The sequence below is a fragment of the Nyctibius grandis genome, chromosome 27 (assembly GCF_013368605.1).
Source record: "Nyctibius grandis isolate bNycGra1 chromosome 27, bNycGra1.pri, whole genome shotgun sequence".
In the NCBI taxonomy this organism is placed as follows: Eukaryota; Metazoa; Chordata; class Aves; order Nyctibiiformes; family Nyctibiidae; genus Nyctibius; species Nyctibius grandis.
In genome coordinates, this window is record NC_090684.1 from 2,585,242 (window position 1) to 2,601,307 (window position 16,066).

General features: G+C 52.2%; 1 protein-coding gene across 1 annotated transcript in view; it reads right to left on the reverse strand.

The window, feature by feature from the left end:
• Nucleotides 1-16,066, reverse strand: part of NFASC (neurofascin) — an 83,110-nt gene that overhangs the window by 37,389 nt on the left and 29,655 nt on the right. Inside the window, exons 2-10 of the mRNA XM_068419465.1 lie at nucleotides 13,751-13,926; nucleotides 11,101-11,118; nucleotides 9,961-10,066; nucleotides 9,566-9,762; nucleotides 9,082-9,204; nucleotides 8,723-8,893; nucleotides 6,075-6,125; nucleotides 1,255-1,366; nucleotides 404-588 (exon numbers count right to left, since the gene is read on the reverse strand). Coding sequence (XP_068275566.1) covers nucleotides 404-588; nucleotides 1,255-1,366; nucleotides 6,075-6,125; nucleotides 8,723-8,893; nucleotides 9,082-9,204; nucleotides 9,566-9,762; nucleotides 9,961-10,066; nucleotides 11,101-11,118; nucleotides 13,751-13,844 — 1,057 coding nt within the window. The 5' untranslated portion in view covers nucleotides 13,845-13,926. The remainder of the gene's footprint in view (nucleotides 1-403; nucleotides 589-1,254; nucleotides 1,367-6,074; nucleotides 6,126-8,722; nucleotides 8,894-9,081; nucleotides 9,205-9,565; nucleotides 9,763-9,960; nucleotides 10,067-11,100; nucleotides 11,119-13,750; nucleotides 13,927-16,066) is intronic.

A 16,066-nucleotide genomic window follows, 5' to 3' on the forward strand; every position in this document is an offset into this window, starting at 1 on the left:
AGTTAGAGGCACAGCAGTAGTACCTCATCCAAAACCCCCTCCCTGCCTGCATGCCGCTGAACTAAGGCATGAAAACACCGTCCTCTCGAGTGGGCTTTCTGGGGTGCAGTGAGAGCGGAGAGTCCTCTTCCCCCCTCTTTGGCCATGATCCTCCCCTTTTGCACAAAACCACAACCATTTATACTGGTGAAGCTCTGGCGAGTTCCACCAGCTGAGATCACATCGCACGCTGCTTTTAAGTCACTTTGGACAAGAAGCAAGTATGGCTGGATACAGCACGGAAACAGCCCCCGCAGAAAGACCCCACTCCCCCCTCCAATAAATCAGAGCATCCCCTCCCGTGCGTGTCCCCTCGGCTTCTGGTTGCGAAGGTAAAAAAGATGGCAAGGTAAAGATGACGTACCCTTCACTCTCACCGAGATCGTGTGGCGGATGCTGCCCATCTTGTTCGACGCCAAGCAGAAATACTCCCCGGAGTCTTCCTCGGAGACGTTGGAGATACGAAGAGCCTTGTTAAAGTTTTCCAGCTTGGTTTTGCCAGCTGGGAGCTCTCCTCCTTTCTTGTACCACATGATGTCTGGTGCTGGTCTAAGGAGAGGGGAGGAGATAAATGCTTTTGCAAGACAAGAAAATTACTCCTAAGAAAACAGTTGATAATCCTGCACTTGGAACCACTCACACCCAGGGAGAAGGACTGATCCAACCACTGAGCCACCCTCCTTCCTACCACAGCCCCTAAAACTGGGACCCCGAGCATCACCAGCTGGTCAGGAGTGGGGTCCATCTCACGCCTCGTGCTTGGGGATGAAGAGTGCTGGTCTGGCAGTGGGTGTGGGCAGCAGCAGGCAGCACACCCCAGGAGTGCTGCCAAATCTGACCCTGAGCCCAGGACGCTTCTGCAGGCACATGGACCCCCAACGTCCTCACCCGCAGTTTATACAGTGCGGTAAGGAGCACCCAGGAGATTTCCCAAATAGGTAGAAGGATAAATCGGTGGGAAATTATCCTTGGACAGCAAGTACCCAAAGACACCCGCTTCTCTGACCAGTGCTGCAAAACTCAGCTCTCCTGTTCACTCTTATCCTTTAAGCAGGTTATGAGAGTATTGTTAACAGCAGTTAAAAGGAAGGGAACGATCCCTTTGCCCAGCCAGAGGTATTTCCACTGGCGATTCAGCATCTTGGACCCAGGCCATCCCTCCGGAGACTGCTGGGGACCAGCCACCCTCTCCCCACCCCGGGAAGCGGTACGTACACTCCTGAAGCAATGCACTCCAGCAAGAGGTCCACCCCTCGGAGCACCATCTGACTGCTTGAGGTCCCGTAGGGATACATGAAGCTGGGCGTTGTTTCCGTAATCCCTCGGGCTGAAATCAGCAGGAGAGAAAAAAACAAACAAAACATGGTGCTTTTAAACTCTCCTTCGCTGCAGCAACGGGGAGGGCACATACAGAAATACACAGTGGGGGAAGCTGTCAAGTTCCTGGCCAAGCCTGGAATACTGAACTCACACAAAAATGTACCTGAAAGGCAGAGAAGAGCTCAAGGTAATTTTTAAAGTAAAAAAAAAAAAAAGCATAGAGAGAGGATGCTTGGGAGGCAAGGAGGTAAAGAAGCAGCAGAGGATGGGCAGAGGGAGCGGAGCCGTGGGGAAGAAGCCCCACACCATCAGCTCCCACTGAGGCAGCGTCTTTCCTGCCCCCCGCTGCCTCTAGCACAAAGAAATGAGCTGGAATCAGATGAGACTTGGAAATACTGATGGACAGAACGTGTGATGAGTGACAAAAGGAACAAATGGGCACAGAAAGGGTTTACTAGGACAACTGAGCTGCTTTGCCCCAGAGATCTCCGAAATACAGAGGATTCCGGCACTGTCTGGGGCTCTAGCAGCACCAAGCAGGTTTCCCACCCTTACTGGGAGCTGCGGGACTGGAAGGACTGTGCCCTTTGGAAAGGAACAACTTAGTGACCAAAATGACAGATTTCAGGACTGGACAGGGAAGTTTAACAGGAGAAAACCAGGGGAAGCCACAAGACAACCCTTTACAGACACACACACAGAGCAAAGGTCTCTTTGTAGGGGCAAAAAATTAATTATTAATGGAATAAATTCCATTAATAAGTGTAATTATTAAACTAGGTCTAGATCAGTGAGGACAAAACAGGATGAGATGTGCTTGAAAGCAGCAGTAGCAGAGACGGAGGTTATGAGATTAGGAAAGGGCACAAAATGGCCAGGGTTGGCACAGGGTCACTACAAACACCGAAGTGATCCACGGGGAGAGCCCACCCCGGTGTGGGAGCGGGACCTCGGGGCGCAGCCCAAGCCCTCTCCTGCTGCCCCGAAGGCTTCGTTGGCTCAGTGAGCAGGAGGCAGCCAGGCGTGCCCAGCGCCGCGGGGCTTCTGGGGATGCCCACATCTCCTTGGGAAGCCCCTACATGAGCTCTGGTAGGGGAAAAGGGCTGGGAAGAAGGAGGGGAGGGAGGGCAGGGGCTGTTCGTGGAGCTCCCATCAGCCTGCCTGAGGGCAAGCCTGGCACCAGGCTCCCAAGGGGAAAATAACCCAACCCCAGGAGTCAAACCGTGCCTTTGGAGCGGCCCCGCGTGTGCCAGAGCGCGGCCGCACGCCCGCATCCCAGCGCTCCCACGGGGTGCTCGTCAGCAGGTTAGTCAATTATTTGATTAATGGATTACCAGGGCAGGCAAATCTTGGCCTTATCCCGAAGGGCCAGTTCTCTGGGCAGGCACAGGCCACCGTTTGCTTGCCTGCTTCTGCAGAGGATTTTTTGGTTAAAGCACCCAGCGTTTATCGACAGCTCCCACACCTCCAGCCAGACTCGTGAACTTCTCTCTTCTCATGTGATTAGGAGATTGGGATATTTTATAAGTCAATATTGGCTTTTATTAGCCAACAATCCTGTTTGAACAGGCTGTTCGCTTCACTCCCACAATGAACCCATTTGCTCAGGAGCCCGAGGCATAACCAGAAGAGATAAGCAGCAGTGCAAGCCAAATTTTACGAGCCATATATTAATGATGAAAATTAAAAATAAGGGAGATAAATTAGTATCCTATCCACTTGTTTAATAAACCTAACAACACCACTGCATAGCTAATAAGCTTTTTGCCTTAGTATATCACTACTACTAAATATTTTGCTATTTATAATAGAGAGCAGCCAGAAATGCTCTCAGGCAGAGAGCACCCAGCTCTGAACTTGTGGCAGCTACAGCTTGAAGCTGTCAGATACATGGCAACGCCTCACTCATCTGTTTGGATGGAACAGAACTGGAAAAATAAATCCCATGGCTGTTTATTTCTGCTCAAAAATAGACTCTGCTTCCAATATATTGCTGCTCTTGTCCCCACCTCTATGAAACTGGAGTGGTTCAGCCTTGAACAGGGTATCCCAGAAACAGCCACTTCTCACCCCGGAGCAGCCGAGTGCCCCCTCCCCACAGTCCTGACCTGACAGCATTTAAAAATTGCACATCAACTCGCATTTCTACTTGGAGGTGGTAATAGGAATATGCACATCCAGACACATCCCGTCTGTTCGCCTCCTGCACAGCTAGCCAGCTTTAAAACATCCTGCAGATTTGCCAAAAAAAAAAATTAAAAAAAATAAAAAAAGATGAAATAGACTTTCATTTCCTCTTTAAAAAAAAGGTGAGAAACTTCTGCTAATAAAATATTCAATTAATCCTTTTAGATCATTTTTCCTTCATAATTGCAGACAGTTTGCCTAGGAAATTAAGCTTTGCAGCAAGGAAATCATTGCAGCCGCTACGAGCCGTGGGGAGAAGGGCTTGGTTGCGTCTCCTGGGAGAGCCTGGCCCTCGGGTACAGTTTGGGACAAGAGTCCCACGAACCGCTTGTGCCCCATGGCCACGCCAGCAGGTCCCACGTCCCCGAGACGAGCTCGGGCACATCTGTCGCAGACCAGCAGGGACGGGGACTCGCAGCCCGTCCCATCGAGCTTCCCTGCAACCTCTGCAGAGCCCTTTGGCTGGCTCTGAGCTGAGCCCGTACTGCAGGGACCAGCACCATCTGAGAGCCCCAAGTCTCCCAAAGACCTAAAGACTTGGGGCACTGATGTCCCTCTTCCCCACTCCCCATCCCTAAGACTCCTTGCCTTGCTGCAGCTGGTCCCAGGGGCTGGTACAGCCAGATGGGTCACTCCAGGGAGAGACACGGGGTCAGCAAAAAGAAAAAGGGCCAAGGGTAAGAATTTTTTTACCAGTTCATAAACTATTAAGAAATTGTGTGCTTGGAGCCCAGATTTGCACAGGGGCGTGAGTGGGTGATTTGAATCCACTGGACCCATAAAATGTTCCAGGGGACATTAAGTGCAAACAGCGGGCGGTTTATCCCACGCACCTATGAACAGGAACCTGGAGGAATCTATGAGGCTGTGCAGGTGAGCTCTCATTTTCCTAACCGAGTGACCACTAATCATCCCTTTTCCCTGAACACACACATGCAGTGGGAGATTGAGAAGCCCACGACCACCGCAGTGCCTTTCCCCGAACCTGCAAACCCAGCAGCGTGAAGGCATTCCCTTTGAAACACAAACATCGTTTATGCTGCTGAGGTGCAAGATACATTTACAGGAGAGCTCACTGCTGGTTTTCTCTCTGCTCCCTGGCCCCACGCGCCTGCAAGGGAGGCATCTCCTCCTGCTCGCCCCTAGTCGAGGCGTGATGCAGTTTATGCCGTTCCCATTGAAGCTAATCTTGCTGCCAACCCCCTTTCACAGCCATTTCTACAAATCTTTTCACACCACACCCAGCCCGTTTGCTGCCACCAGCGCTCCCTCCGAGGCTGGGCCTTCTGCTGAGCTCTCCAGCATCCTCAGAAACCTCCCGCTCCTGGCTGCCCGTGAGATGCCAACACCCCGGTTCCCTCGGTGGGGAAGGGATGCCCGGGCTGCCCACTGGCACGAGAGGGCTCTCACTGAGGACACCAAACCCTGTGCCTTCACCTGGCACATCCTCCTCTTCTCACACTCCTACTCTCTTAGCAAAAAGCACTCCTTGTCCCCAAAAGTCCCCATGGAAGAAGAAAATGTGCCCTGGGCTGTGCAAGCTGTGGCTCCGGGTGGGAAGCTGAGCGGGGTTTCTCTGTAGGGCACGGCCAGGGACCAGCGCAGGGCATTGCCGGGGCTGTCCCCATCCCACTGCCCCACAACCCTGTCCCCCATAAGCAGCAATAAGGGCAGAAAGTAAATCCTGCCCACGACAGCACCTGGCCTCGGGGCGATCAGACCCCGGGGTGGTCTTTGGCGAGGCGTTCGCATCCCTGGTAGTGCCTGCGCTCTCAGCATCGCCCACAAACAGCCCCATCTTCCCTTCCCCTACAAACCCCCGTCGCTGCCCAGCTCTGCCCGCATTATCCCATCACGTCCGTGACACTTGCAATCCATTCCAGGGCAGCGATCGTGCCCCGGGGAGCCGCGCATTTTTGTGTCTGAAGCATAATTTATGAGTTTGGGACTGGCTTCTCCCAGCAAACGCAGGCTCCGGAGGTAATCTCCCTGCTCAGACAAAGGGCAAGAGCCTCACGCAAGCATCCAACACACGTACAACCTCATCACAAAGAAACAAAGCGCCCAGCTTTTGAGAACACCAAATACTCCTTTTTTTTTTTTTCCTTTTTTTTTTTTCTCTCCCAGTCGCTGCCTGTGTTTAGCCGCAAATACAATAGATGCTCTTTCTGAAGACAGAGGGAAGAGGGATGGTGGGTCTTATCTTTAAATCATGAGCCACCTCTTCGGCGAGGGGCTCGCTGAGCCACATGGGCCAGATCCTATTAATCCAAACACCTCTCAAGCTGAGCTCCAGTTAATTAGCTTAAAACTCAATAATTTTAAGATGCCAAAACTTTGAGGGGGGTTTTGTCACTCTTCGGCTCGTTTCGTCCCACCCGTTTTTGCCAAGCTGAGGTGATACCCCAGGGCCGGGGCCGCGGGCACACGCAGGGCACGGCCGGTGCTGCCCGGTTAGCGCGGGAGGTCAGTGGGGTTAGGCGGGGGGTTAAACTGGGAAGGGTCTCCCCAAGCCAGCGTTGACTCACCACTGTACATGGCAGTGTGATTTCGTAAAGACGTTTCGTTATGGGGTTTCTCTGCAATAAACAAAAGAGCGTGAGCGTACCGAGGGCCACGAAGCGGGCGGGGGGACAGGCAGCGCGGGGGGACGGGGGACACAAAATAACTTCCCGAAACACAAGAGCAGCGCAGACAGACAACAGCAGGGGTACAAAAGCACTCTGAGCACAGCTGCCTTCCAGGACAAACAACATAACACAGCGGTAAAGGAGAGGAAAAGAGGGCTGTTCTCCTCCTACGAGATGGGAAGACAGATAAATATATGAAAATTGTATCAAACATTTCCTTGAAGTGTTTTTCTTTTCAGTATAAAGACATTTGTATCTTTGAAAACAAAAAATCAGTTCAATTTAGAGAAGAAAATGTTTTTTCTCTATGGAAACATATTCCAGCTGCCTTTTCCCGGCATAAAGCATAGGTTGGGCACAGCCAGGCAGCAGCGTAACGATGCAGAAAGGCGTGGTGAAGATGAACAAATAAAAATAATAATAATAATAATTAGGTTCTAAAAGCATAATCCGCTGTAAAATCCCTCTTAATTACAAGGTGATTAAAGTAACTTGTGTTACATGCAAAATACCAGCTCTTCAATAACCTGCTGCTCTCACTTATTGCCAACCACCCCAGCCATCACCTACACTTGACGAAGAAAGCTAATTGTGAGGAGGTGGGGACGCACCGTCCTGGCCCGTGGCTGCTGGAGGATCTGCCCTCCTCAGCTCACACCGGTACCCGAAACCCTGGTTTGGCGCGTGGGAACACCCTGGTTTTCAGCAGCTAGTGGACTTTTTTTTTAAAAGACAGCCAATGCTCATGGCTTAAGGCTGAGATTGAACAGTATGAGACAAATCCAAGCTCGTCTCCTTTGACCACTGTACCTATAAATAATTTTTTTGGTATTATAACAGATGAGAAATTAGAGCCTCAGTTCTTTAACCTATAAGGGCCTCTGGGGAGCTCATGGGGTGGCATTTGCATCTGATAACACAGCAGACATTTCAAAAGCAAAACTTAAAGAAAGGGACCAGTATAATTGGAAGTCAATTCTGCATAGCCTGGGAGCAAAACGCCGTGGTGGCATCTGAGCGTAGCAGGAGGGGGAGCTTGGATCTGTCTGCACAGAAACCTTCCAGGATTTCTTTCCTATTTTTTCTATAGCTTGAAAAATATGTCAGGCTAAAGCCTTTGGAGGCTCAAATGACCCCAGATCTTTGTTTGCCAGAATTTCTCCAGCTCACACTAATTTAGGACTCAGTCCTTCCCTGACAGGTAAACGTTGGCGCTGTTTGGCCAGCGCTGTAAACAGACAGGTAATATTCAGAATGAATTACCCGCACACATCCCTCACCTTCAGCAAAGAGCCTGTTTATACTATTTACGTTGCCAATTCTCGACTCATGCTTTGCACAGAGGAGAAGCTTGTTACAAGAAAAGTGCAAAATACTCCGGACTCCGTCTGCTTCTCACGTCACTTTCAGGTCGCTTTAATAGTGTTAATTCTAATTTAAGCTGCTGCGAGATCAAATTCAGCTCCTAACGCTGGGATTCGGGAGCACCACATGCCTGCTTCGCCCAAGAGCCTGCTCCCCAAAACACAGCCTTGCATCTGCCAGCACACGCTACCCCTTCCTCCCAGTCGGACCTTACTGGGAACGGGAGATGGCTCCTGTCTGGGCCCCATAGATGCTGTTTCTGTGTCGATCGCTGATTGTGACAGTGCTCTGCACACAACCCCCCCAAAAGGCAGCCCATGCTCTGCAGGACCTACATCAACTCGAGAGCTTCATGCCCTGCAGCGCTCAGCTCACGTCCCCACCAGCCAGCTCGCCTGAAACGCATCAGCATCAGGACCTCGCCTTCCTTCAAGCAGTCTCACTTCTGGAGAAGAGGCTGCTGGTGGCTGGACCTGCCCATGGAGAGGCTCTTACATGCCTGGGGCATGTGCTCCACCTGCCCCCTGAGACGACGCTCTTCACCAAGGTGAAGCTGAGATCTCTGGCCAGCTTGAGCATGTCACCCATTAACATGCTCAGACCCCAAAGGCTCAAGCCCTCCTGCCAGCCCGTCCCAGAGCCCAGGAGCTAAACAGCAGCTCCTGGTCAGTAGGGAAAGCCTGAGCTGTGCAAGGCTGACACACACCCAGTCCCCCCGTGCAGCACCAGCACGGCCGGGGGTTCCCCGTAAACCTAAGCCTGGAGCAAACCAAGGCTACTTCCAGCTTTTCAAACTAGGGAAAGATCACTTGATATTATGCATTTCCCTAAAGATGGAGGGAACAAACCATCTGTGCTGAAATGCTTTCCAGTTTATCCCAGACACACGAATGTAGCAACACCCACACCGAGCTACCTCTGCAGCCCTCGACCCATGAGGCTGCAAAGCTTTGAGATGCTGGAGGGAAACCAGCCCCCCCTCCCTGCCATGTTAGCTGTCCAAGGACTATCATTCCTCATCCAAACTGGTTCTTGCACTATCCTAAACAAAATGAAGGAAGCCACTCTTCTCCCTGGTAGGTCTCAGTGCTGTCAAGAACAGAAACAAGGTGTCTGGAAGGAAAATCCTGCCTGAGAGAGGCCAGCGAAGACCCATCCTGAGCAACCACAGTGACACTTACTGGTTTTCACCTTGAGAGTGTAGGGGTTTTTCTGCTGGATGGTGTGGGTGAAGTGGAAGCGTGCGTTGCAGCTGTAGTCGGTCTGGGCATCCTGCAGCATGACGTTGGAGAAGTACAGGTCGCCGTTCTGGCCCTGGGAGACACGCTTGTCCTGGTGGATGGGCTCCATGGCTGCAGGGGAGAAGGGGCACTCAGAGCAAGTCAGGTCCTCCCGCGGGCTGACCCAGGCCCTGTGAGGCAGCCTCCAAGCTCCGAACTAGCAGTAACGCCCCTAACCATAGTTGTTCTAGATAAACGTTGCAGGTGATGCAAAGGCTGCCCCAGAGTTCGAGGTGGGAAGGGGAGTTCCCCCGACTCACAGCTGCTCATCCAGAAGATGACGGGCGAAGGCAGGCCGGGCGGTGGGTTGCACTGCAGACTGAGCGGAGCACCTTCATCCACCTCTATGACATCCACCTTCTCCTTGGGCCACAGGGGAGACTCTGCCAGGAGAAGCAAAGACACTGCATGAGGAAGGGAGGGGAATAACTTTGCAGATCTCTTCCCGCTGGACCTGGCCTGGTTTCAGTGGAGTGGCCTCAATGCAAACTCCATTTCTACGTGTGCAAGACCCTTAAATCTACACCAAGTATTTCCCTGGTAGCTACAGCCATAACCCTCATGCCTTCATCTCGGTCCTGTGGCCAGTTACATCCCAACATAGGTAACAGATGAAGCAGGCTGAGATGTTTGAGCACTGGATATTCTCCATGCCTCTTCTACAAGATCTCATACGATGCAAATAGTCCCTGCTCTCCTCGGGGCATGGCCAGCTGCTTGCTCTGTGCCACGGCTGTTACTCACTAGAAACCTGGAGGTGGATTTTGCTGGAGAGAGCAGTGCCGTAGTCATTGCGGGCGAAGCACTGGTACTCTCCCTCGTAGTCCTCTGCCCGTCCCCCGCTGTGGAAGTCGATGACGAGCGTCCCTGACCGCCGCCGCATGGACACCTTGGGGTCCTTTGCCACGTTGAAGAACTTCCCGTTCCGCGTCCAGGAAAAACTGCAAGTGCGGGGAAGAGGTTGGGTTTGTAACCATGGACCATATTTACCTGGTGAGATCCTTACCTGTGCTGTGCAAGCCAACAGCTGGATCAGCTGGTGGGGTAAACGGCACAGCTGGACCAGAGGGGAGCTCCTCCAGAGCCAGCTCTAATGAACAGCAGGGCTTCAGTGTAACGAGGGCTGCAGAGGCACTTACATGGGAACGGGGTTCCCTTTGGCTTCACATTCAATGAAGATGTTATCCCTTGGGTCGACGATGTAGTCCTTCACGGACTGCTTGGTGATTGTGGGGGGCTGAGGCACTGCAAAGCAAACGAAAAGCCGTGAGGAGGGTCATGCAAAGAGGGCGAAGCTTCTCCCTGCTGTCCTGCAGCAGATCCTGCTGGGATCTCAGACTGTTTCCCAGACTATTTTTTTTTTTTTTGCAATTTATGGTTTAAAGCCCTTCAACACCTGAGGGAATTACCATGAGTGTTCGTGGGGGTGTGCTGCTCATCACCCCTCAGACCACCAGCACTGTTCATACTCCCTTTCGGTACCGGGAAGCTCTTGTTTCTCACTTAGAATCTTGGTCTCATTAAGAAATTTCAGTTACATCTTCCTGCTACCTCAGGTCATTCGAATCAGACTGAAAGGCATCCTGGCTGTGCACCTCCAAGACAGGGACTGCAGCTGGGACAGGGAAGCCAGAAAGCCACTGCAAGATGTTTAGATACCCCCTGTGCAAGGAAGAGGCTCAAAACCTCCTGGGTTTACCCCGAAGGAGCACAGCAGTGGCGTTCAGAAGGGCAAGGCTTGGGACAAGGGGCACACGAGCCCAGCAGCCAGCGTAGGCTCCAGCTCTGGTCCTGAACCCTGCGTTGAAGGGCTCAGTCCCATGGCTGTCCTGGAGCAAAGCTGCTCAGGTCCGAGGCCGTTTGCTTTCCCCCCAAGAGCTAGTGATGCTGCAAGCGGGTCAGTACGTGGAGCCGAGCTTGGCACACGTGCTCGTGCAGGGCAGAGGAGCCTGCTCTCCTCGGAGGTGTGGCATTGGCAACGACAAGCCCCTGCAGAAACAGCATTTGCCTCGCAAAGACAGCCTGGTCCTGGCTCCAGGGAGAGCAGCAGAGCCTGAGCACTCCTCCCAAGCCGCTCCAGCACCTCCCGTGCCTCTCCCAGCCATGCCTGGCCGTGCAGAAGTGGCTTGTCCTCCCCCTGGCCAGCCCTACACCCACGGACACCATGTGCCAAGCAACAGCCACCACCAGCCCCCTGCTCGGTACGGACCCCTCGTGCCCTGCTTTGGCCATGCAGAGGAGACGGACACGCACACACGGAGGGCGAGGGGAACACTTACATTCACTCTGAATATTTGCTGTTATTCCCAAAGTGCAAGCACAACAAAAAAAAGAAAAAAGGTTAATTGAAGAACAAACCTATTTACATCACGTACACAAACATATATAGTTATTGTAGGGCTTGCAAATACCACACACAAACCATCTTACAATTCAAGGATGTTCTGATCTACCTACTTACTGTCCACGTGGGAGGAGCTGCTGCTGAGCGGTCCTGTTAGCTGTCAACTGCCTCTGCAGCACGGGTTTTTAGGCCAAAAGAGAGCACAGGGTGCCTGGATGGGCTTCAGCATCACTTGCCCACAGGCACTCGTGGCGCTGTGGTCCAGCAGGTTGCCCACAGGAGTTAGGAATGTTCACCCCTTCCTTATGGCTGCGCTTACCCTGAGCCCCCCCACTTTCATCCCCCAGAGTCAGAGGCTAATATGTGCCTGATAAACCCTTAGCTGGCTTTTTAGGTGCCAAACTCAGAGGAGGTGCCTGTAATATAAGGAGATGTATATATATATCCTGAAAGCAACCCCCTGATGGCTCCGAGGGTTGGGATGGAAGTAGAACAAAGCTGATGCTCCACTTGTCCAAAAGAGCAAAGGAAGGTTGGGAAGGGTCAGCTGGTGGGGACAGGCATCAGCAGGATCCCTAACCCTCGCCCAGGGTTGGGAGATGCTCCTCACCCGCCTGCTCTTGGCACTGCTGTGCACAACTGCCTCCGTGCACATTATTTACAAATATCTGTCCTGCGAGGGACCCGTTCAGGAAAGGATGCCAAAAGGATGCTCTTAGTTACGATCCCAGTTTCCCACCAGCACTGGAAGGGCTGATGCTCCCCTCAGCTCAGTGCTGTGCAGCAGGGAGGAGGAGGCTGGAGAAACGGCGAGCTGCTGCAGGCTGCCTGGAGCTTTTCTCCACCAGCTGTCAGCATTTCTCTTATTTTTCTAAGGTCACATTACATTTAAGCAGCAAAATTACTCCTTCCCTGATGCAAAGCACGAGCAATCACAGAATCAATGAGGTTGGAAGAGCCCTCTGGGATCATCGAGTCCAACCATTGCCCTGACACCATCATGTCAACTAGACCAGGGCACTAAGTGCCATGTCCAGGCTTTTCTTAAACCCCTCCAGAGATGGTGACTCCACCACCTCCCTGGGCAGCCCCTTCCAATGGCTAATGACCCTTGCTGAGAAGAAATGCTTCCTAATGTCCAACCTGACCCTCCCCTGGCGAAGCTTGAGGCTGTGTCCTCTTGTCCTGTCGCTGGTTGCCTGGGAGAAGGTGAATGGCACCTGAACAGCAGACGGTGGCTATTTGCAGACCCGTTCAGTCTTCCCCAGCTGCACTGACCCCACTTCCATGCCGGCTGCCTGCGTTTCTGCAGTATTACAGCTGCCAACAAAGCCAGGCCTGCAGGACCCACCGAGCTGCGTGCACCAGATACAATTCCCATTGCTGGGAACACGAGTGCCCTGTGTGTGTTACAGTGCTGACTCCAAGGGAACAGATATTTTCATCTACCGTCATCTGGAACGGAGCAGAGCACGGACTCGAGTCTGGGACCCCCTCCCTGTGCTTTCAAGTAACACAAATATTTATTCCCCTCCGCAAATCAGGGCTTTCCCACCCTTTCTCTTCAGTCATTTCCCAATTTCAGCCAAAAGCCACTGCCCTAAATTTTTCCTTCCCGTTTTGCTGCACAGAGTCCAGGATCAGCTGAGGTACCACGGCTGCAGCCAGCACACCCAGGGCTCCACAGAGCAACAACCCACGGGGGAGAAATTTCTCCTGTCAAGAGCAACCCTGGCACTTCAGCCTGAATTTAGACCCCAGCAGAACGCTGTGCTTTTTCTCCTAACGCGCTGCTCACCGAAGGATTTCTGTGCATTGTGCTGTCGGAAGAGATTCCCGGCAGTGACAGGCTGATTGTTATTAACAGTCGCTACAGGAGGAAGCTGGGACACAAAGAAATTACGAAACTGGTTTCCAGAACAGTGGCTGAGTAGCTCTCGATACAAACCCCCGTCTCAAGTGCATTCAACCAAGTCCTGCATTTCCCGTGCTCTGGCCTGAAGATGCCCGTTCAGCAGAAACATCAGCCCATGTCCCCCTTCCTCCTCGCTCCATATCCCCCAGCTCTTGCATTTCTTAATAAAACATAACTCCTGTCTCATAATTAACCAAAAAGTCCCGACAGAGAGAAAAATCACATTGTTCTGCAGGACCTGCCTGGGTCTCCACTGCCCTTGAGGACCTTGGTGTCAGCTCGTGGCAGCATCTGCCAGATAAGACTAGCAACGAGCTCATGTCCTCACGAAAGAGCGTCCCCAAGCCTGCCCATGCTGTGTAGGAACAGCAGAAGTCCTGGGATGCTCCACTTAAATCAATAGGCTGAAGACTCGGCAGCTTGGCTCAGATGCTCTGTTCCATTTTGATACGTGGTTTCAAGTCCTCTGCTCAGCTTTTGAGATAGACTAAATCAGAAAGTGATTAAGGTGACTTTCTGGAGGGCATGTGGTTTAAAAAGAAAAATAATCCCAAACAAACAACAGAAAACTTTAGGCTGGGCCAGGAAAGCCACCTGGGCCGTGCACATCTTCACTCTACCTCCTCAACCATTTCAGCAGGAGTTTTTAGAGGGGTAAACCATAACTTACAGTCCAGAGGGACTTCGATGGTGCTGACGAGGTGATGAAGGTAGAGAGCGAATGCTATTCCTGCGCAGGTGAGGTGGTGTCTTTGCATGACCATTTTGGACGCCTGGGCAGCGTTAGGACCTCAGTTGTGTCCCCCGAGGCGAGCAGACCAGCGGCACGTGTGGATGGATCCTCAGCTGCAAAACAAACACAAACCCAGTGGTCACTGAGCTGTTTACCTCCATTTCTGTCATCTTCCTTTTGGCAACTGCGGAGAGAGAGTGTTTCCAACCCAAAAATATTTGTGCGGAGGGACAGGGGTGTGAATAGTGTCAGAAAGAGTTTCCAGGCTCTGGTGACCCAGGTACAAGCCCGTGGTCACTATCCTTCCAACTCCTGGGTTGTTCAGTTGGCAGAAAATCAGCCTTATGGGGTTGTTTGTGCTCAAAGCCTGGAGAGATCTCTTGGATGGAAGGAGGAGGACAATGCTCTCCCCTGGGACAGATGTGAAGTTACTCAGAGCAACTGAATACAAAAACAGCAAACAGTCCCCATAGGATAAAATAAAAAGGATGATTTTCTGTTTAAAAAAATAAAGTAATAATAATTGTATTTTATGCACAAGAAATACCTAACAAACATCTGCTCCCTCCAGCGGGGCACTGGGGTGAGCTCTGCCTCCACGTGCAGCCTGGCAATAGCAGGGGGACCGGCTCCAGAGACCCCCTCGTGTACCAAAGAGCCTGTCACCGAGCTGGCACAGCTCTAGCAGGAGTCGGGGCATGGCGGGACCTTTCCCAACCAGCCTCTAAACAAGCCCATTCCCACCCAGGCTCCAGCTGCTTCCCTCCCCAGAGGGTTCCTGGTGCCAGCACGCTGCTGTCGGGCTCCCATAGGCACCCCCATCCAAACCTCCTGGGGACCACCAGGTTGCCATTTGCATTTTTCATACACATACCTTTGATTTTGCTGTTAATAAACCCCATAGACTAAATGCAGATTAAAAAAAAAGAGCAAAAAGGAGGATAAATTATCCCGTCTGTACAATAAAAGCCCCCCTAGAGAGGCTGCTGCGGCACAGAGGCTGCATCACGGCTGAGTTACAGCTCTCTGTGAGAGAGTTATAAAAAGGGCATCAGACACGCAGACAGCTCTCTGGCTAAGCACAAAAATAACGCCAGGGCAGCAAAGAGTGGAAAATCCCCAGCCTTGCTCCGCGCCGCTCCTCCCGGTCCCTCGCAGAGGCTGCCGCCGAGGTGGGATGTCGCCAGGCAGGGGAGCAGCACAGAGAGGCCATTTGGCAAGCAAGGAGAGCCCGGCTTCATGAAATATAAATAACCAAAAAAAAGCTTTGGATGCTGCTGCCCCTTCAGCTGTTCTCGAGCCCGGTACGGGGCACGCACGGGAGGGAGGGGGGGAGCCAGCGCAACAGACCAAACCCGGCGAGCGCGGGGCTGCCGGGGGCTCCGGGTACCGCAGGAACGCTGCTGGGAGCCGGCGAGGAGCAGATGGCATGGAAAATAAACAGCCCTGACACATGGCCCGGGAAACTCTCCTGAACCCCAGACAGGATCAAACCCAGCGCAAGACAACTCTTAAGGACACTTTTCCCAGTTACCCTTATGGGGAACAAGATGTGCTTAATGGTTTCTCCATCCAGCCCTGCTCGGGTGCGATCGGGGTCTCTGTGTCCCCGCTCTTGGGCTGAAGCCCAAAGGAACTCGCCGTCCCAGCATGTCCCAGTTACACCAGATGATGGATTGTAGGTTGCGAAGGGGCTTGGAGGGGAGTGTTGTTTTGATCTTTTTTGCTCGTTCTAAGGATCTTCCGATCCAGCTGTTGCAATAAAAATAGTTGAAGGACAGAATAATTACAGGACTGGGCCAGTAATTAAAGTCATGTCCAGGACTTCTGCAGTCCTGTGATCAGGTCGTGCTGAACAAAGCTTTTCAAATTACTTCTTTAGTTTTCTGAGGGAAGATATCATTTTGATCTGTAGCCTTCAAAGTGGTTCATTTCTCCAGTTACAGCCTAAAATGAGTAATGGATCAGCTGGTTTTATGCCTTTCTGTTACTAAGCACAAGTCTGACTGATGAACTGAATCAGCCAACACTGCAACCAGAGATTTAGCAAGGGCAAGATTTCTCGTGTCCTCACTACGCTCGCGTGCTGATGCTTCACATCGCTGTCACAAAATGCTTTAAACCCCTCTTCATTCACCGAGGTGCTATGGGAGGGAAGGCGCAAGGCATTTACGAAGCTGGGCATGAGGAGCAGCACCAACCGAGAGCAAATAATAAACCCCACGACAGAGCACACAGAAAATGCATCCCCGC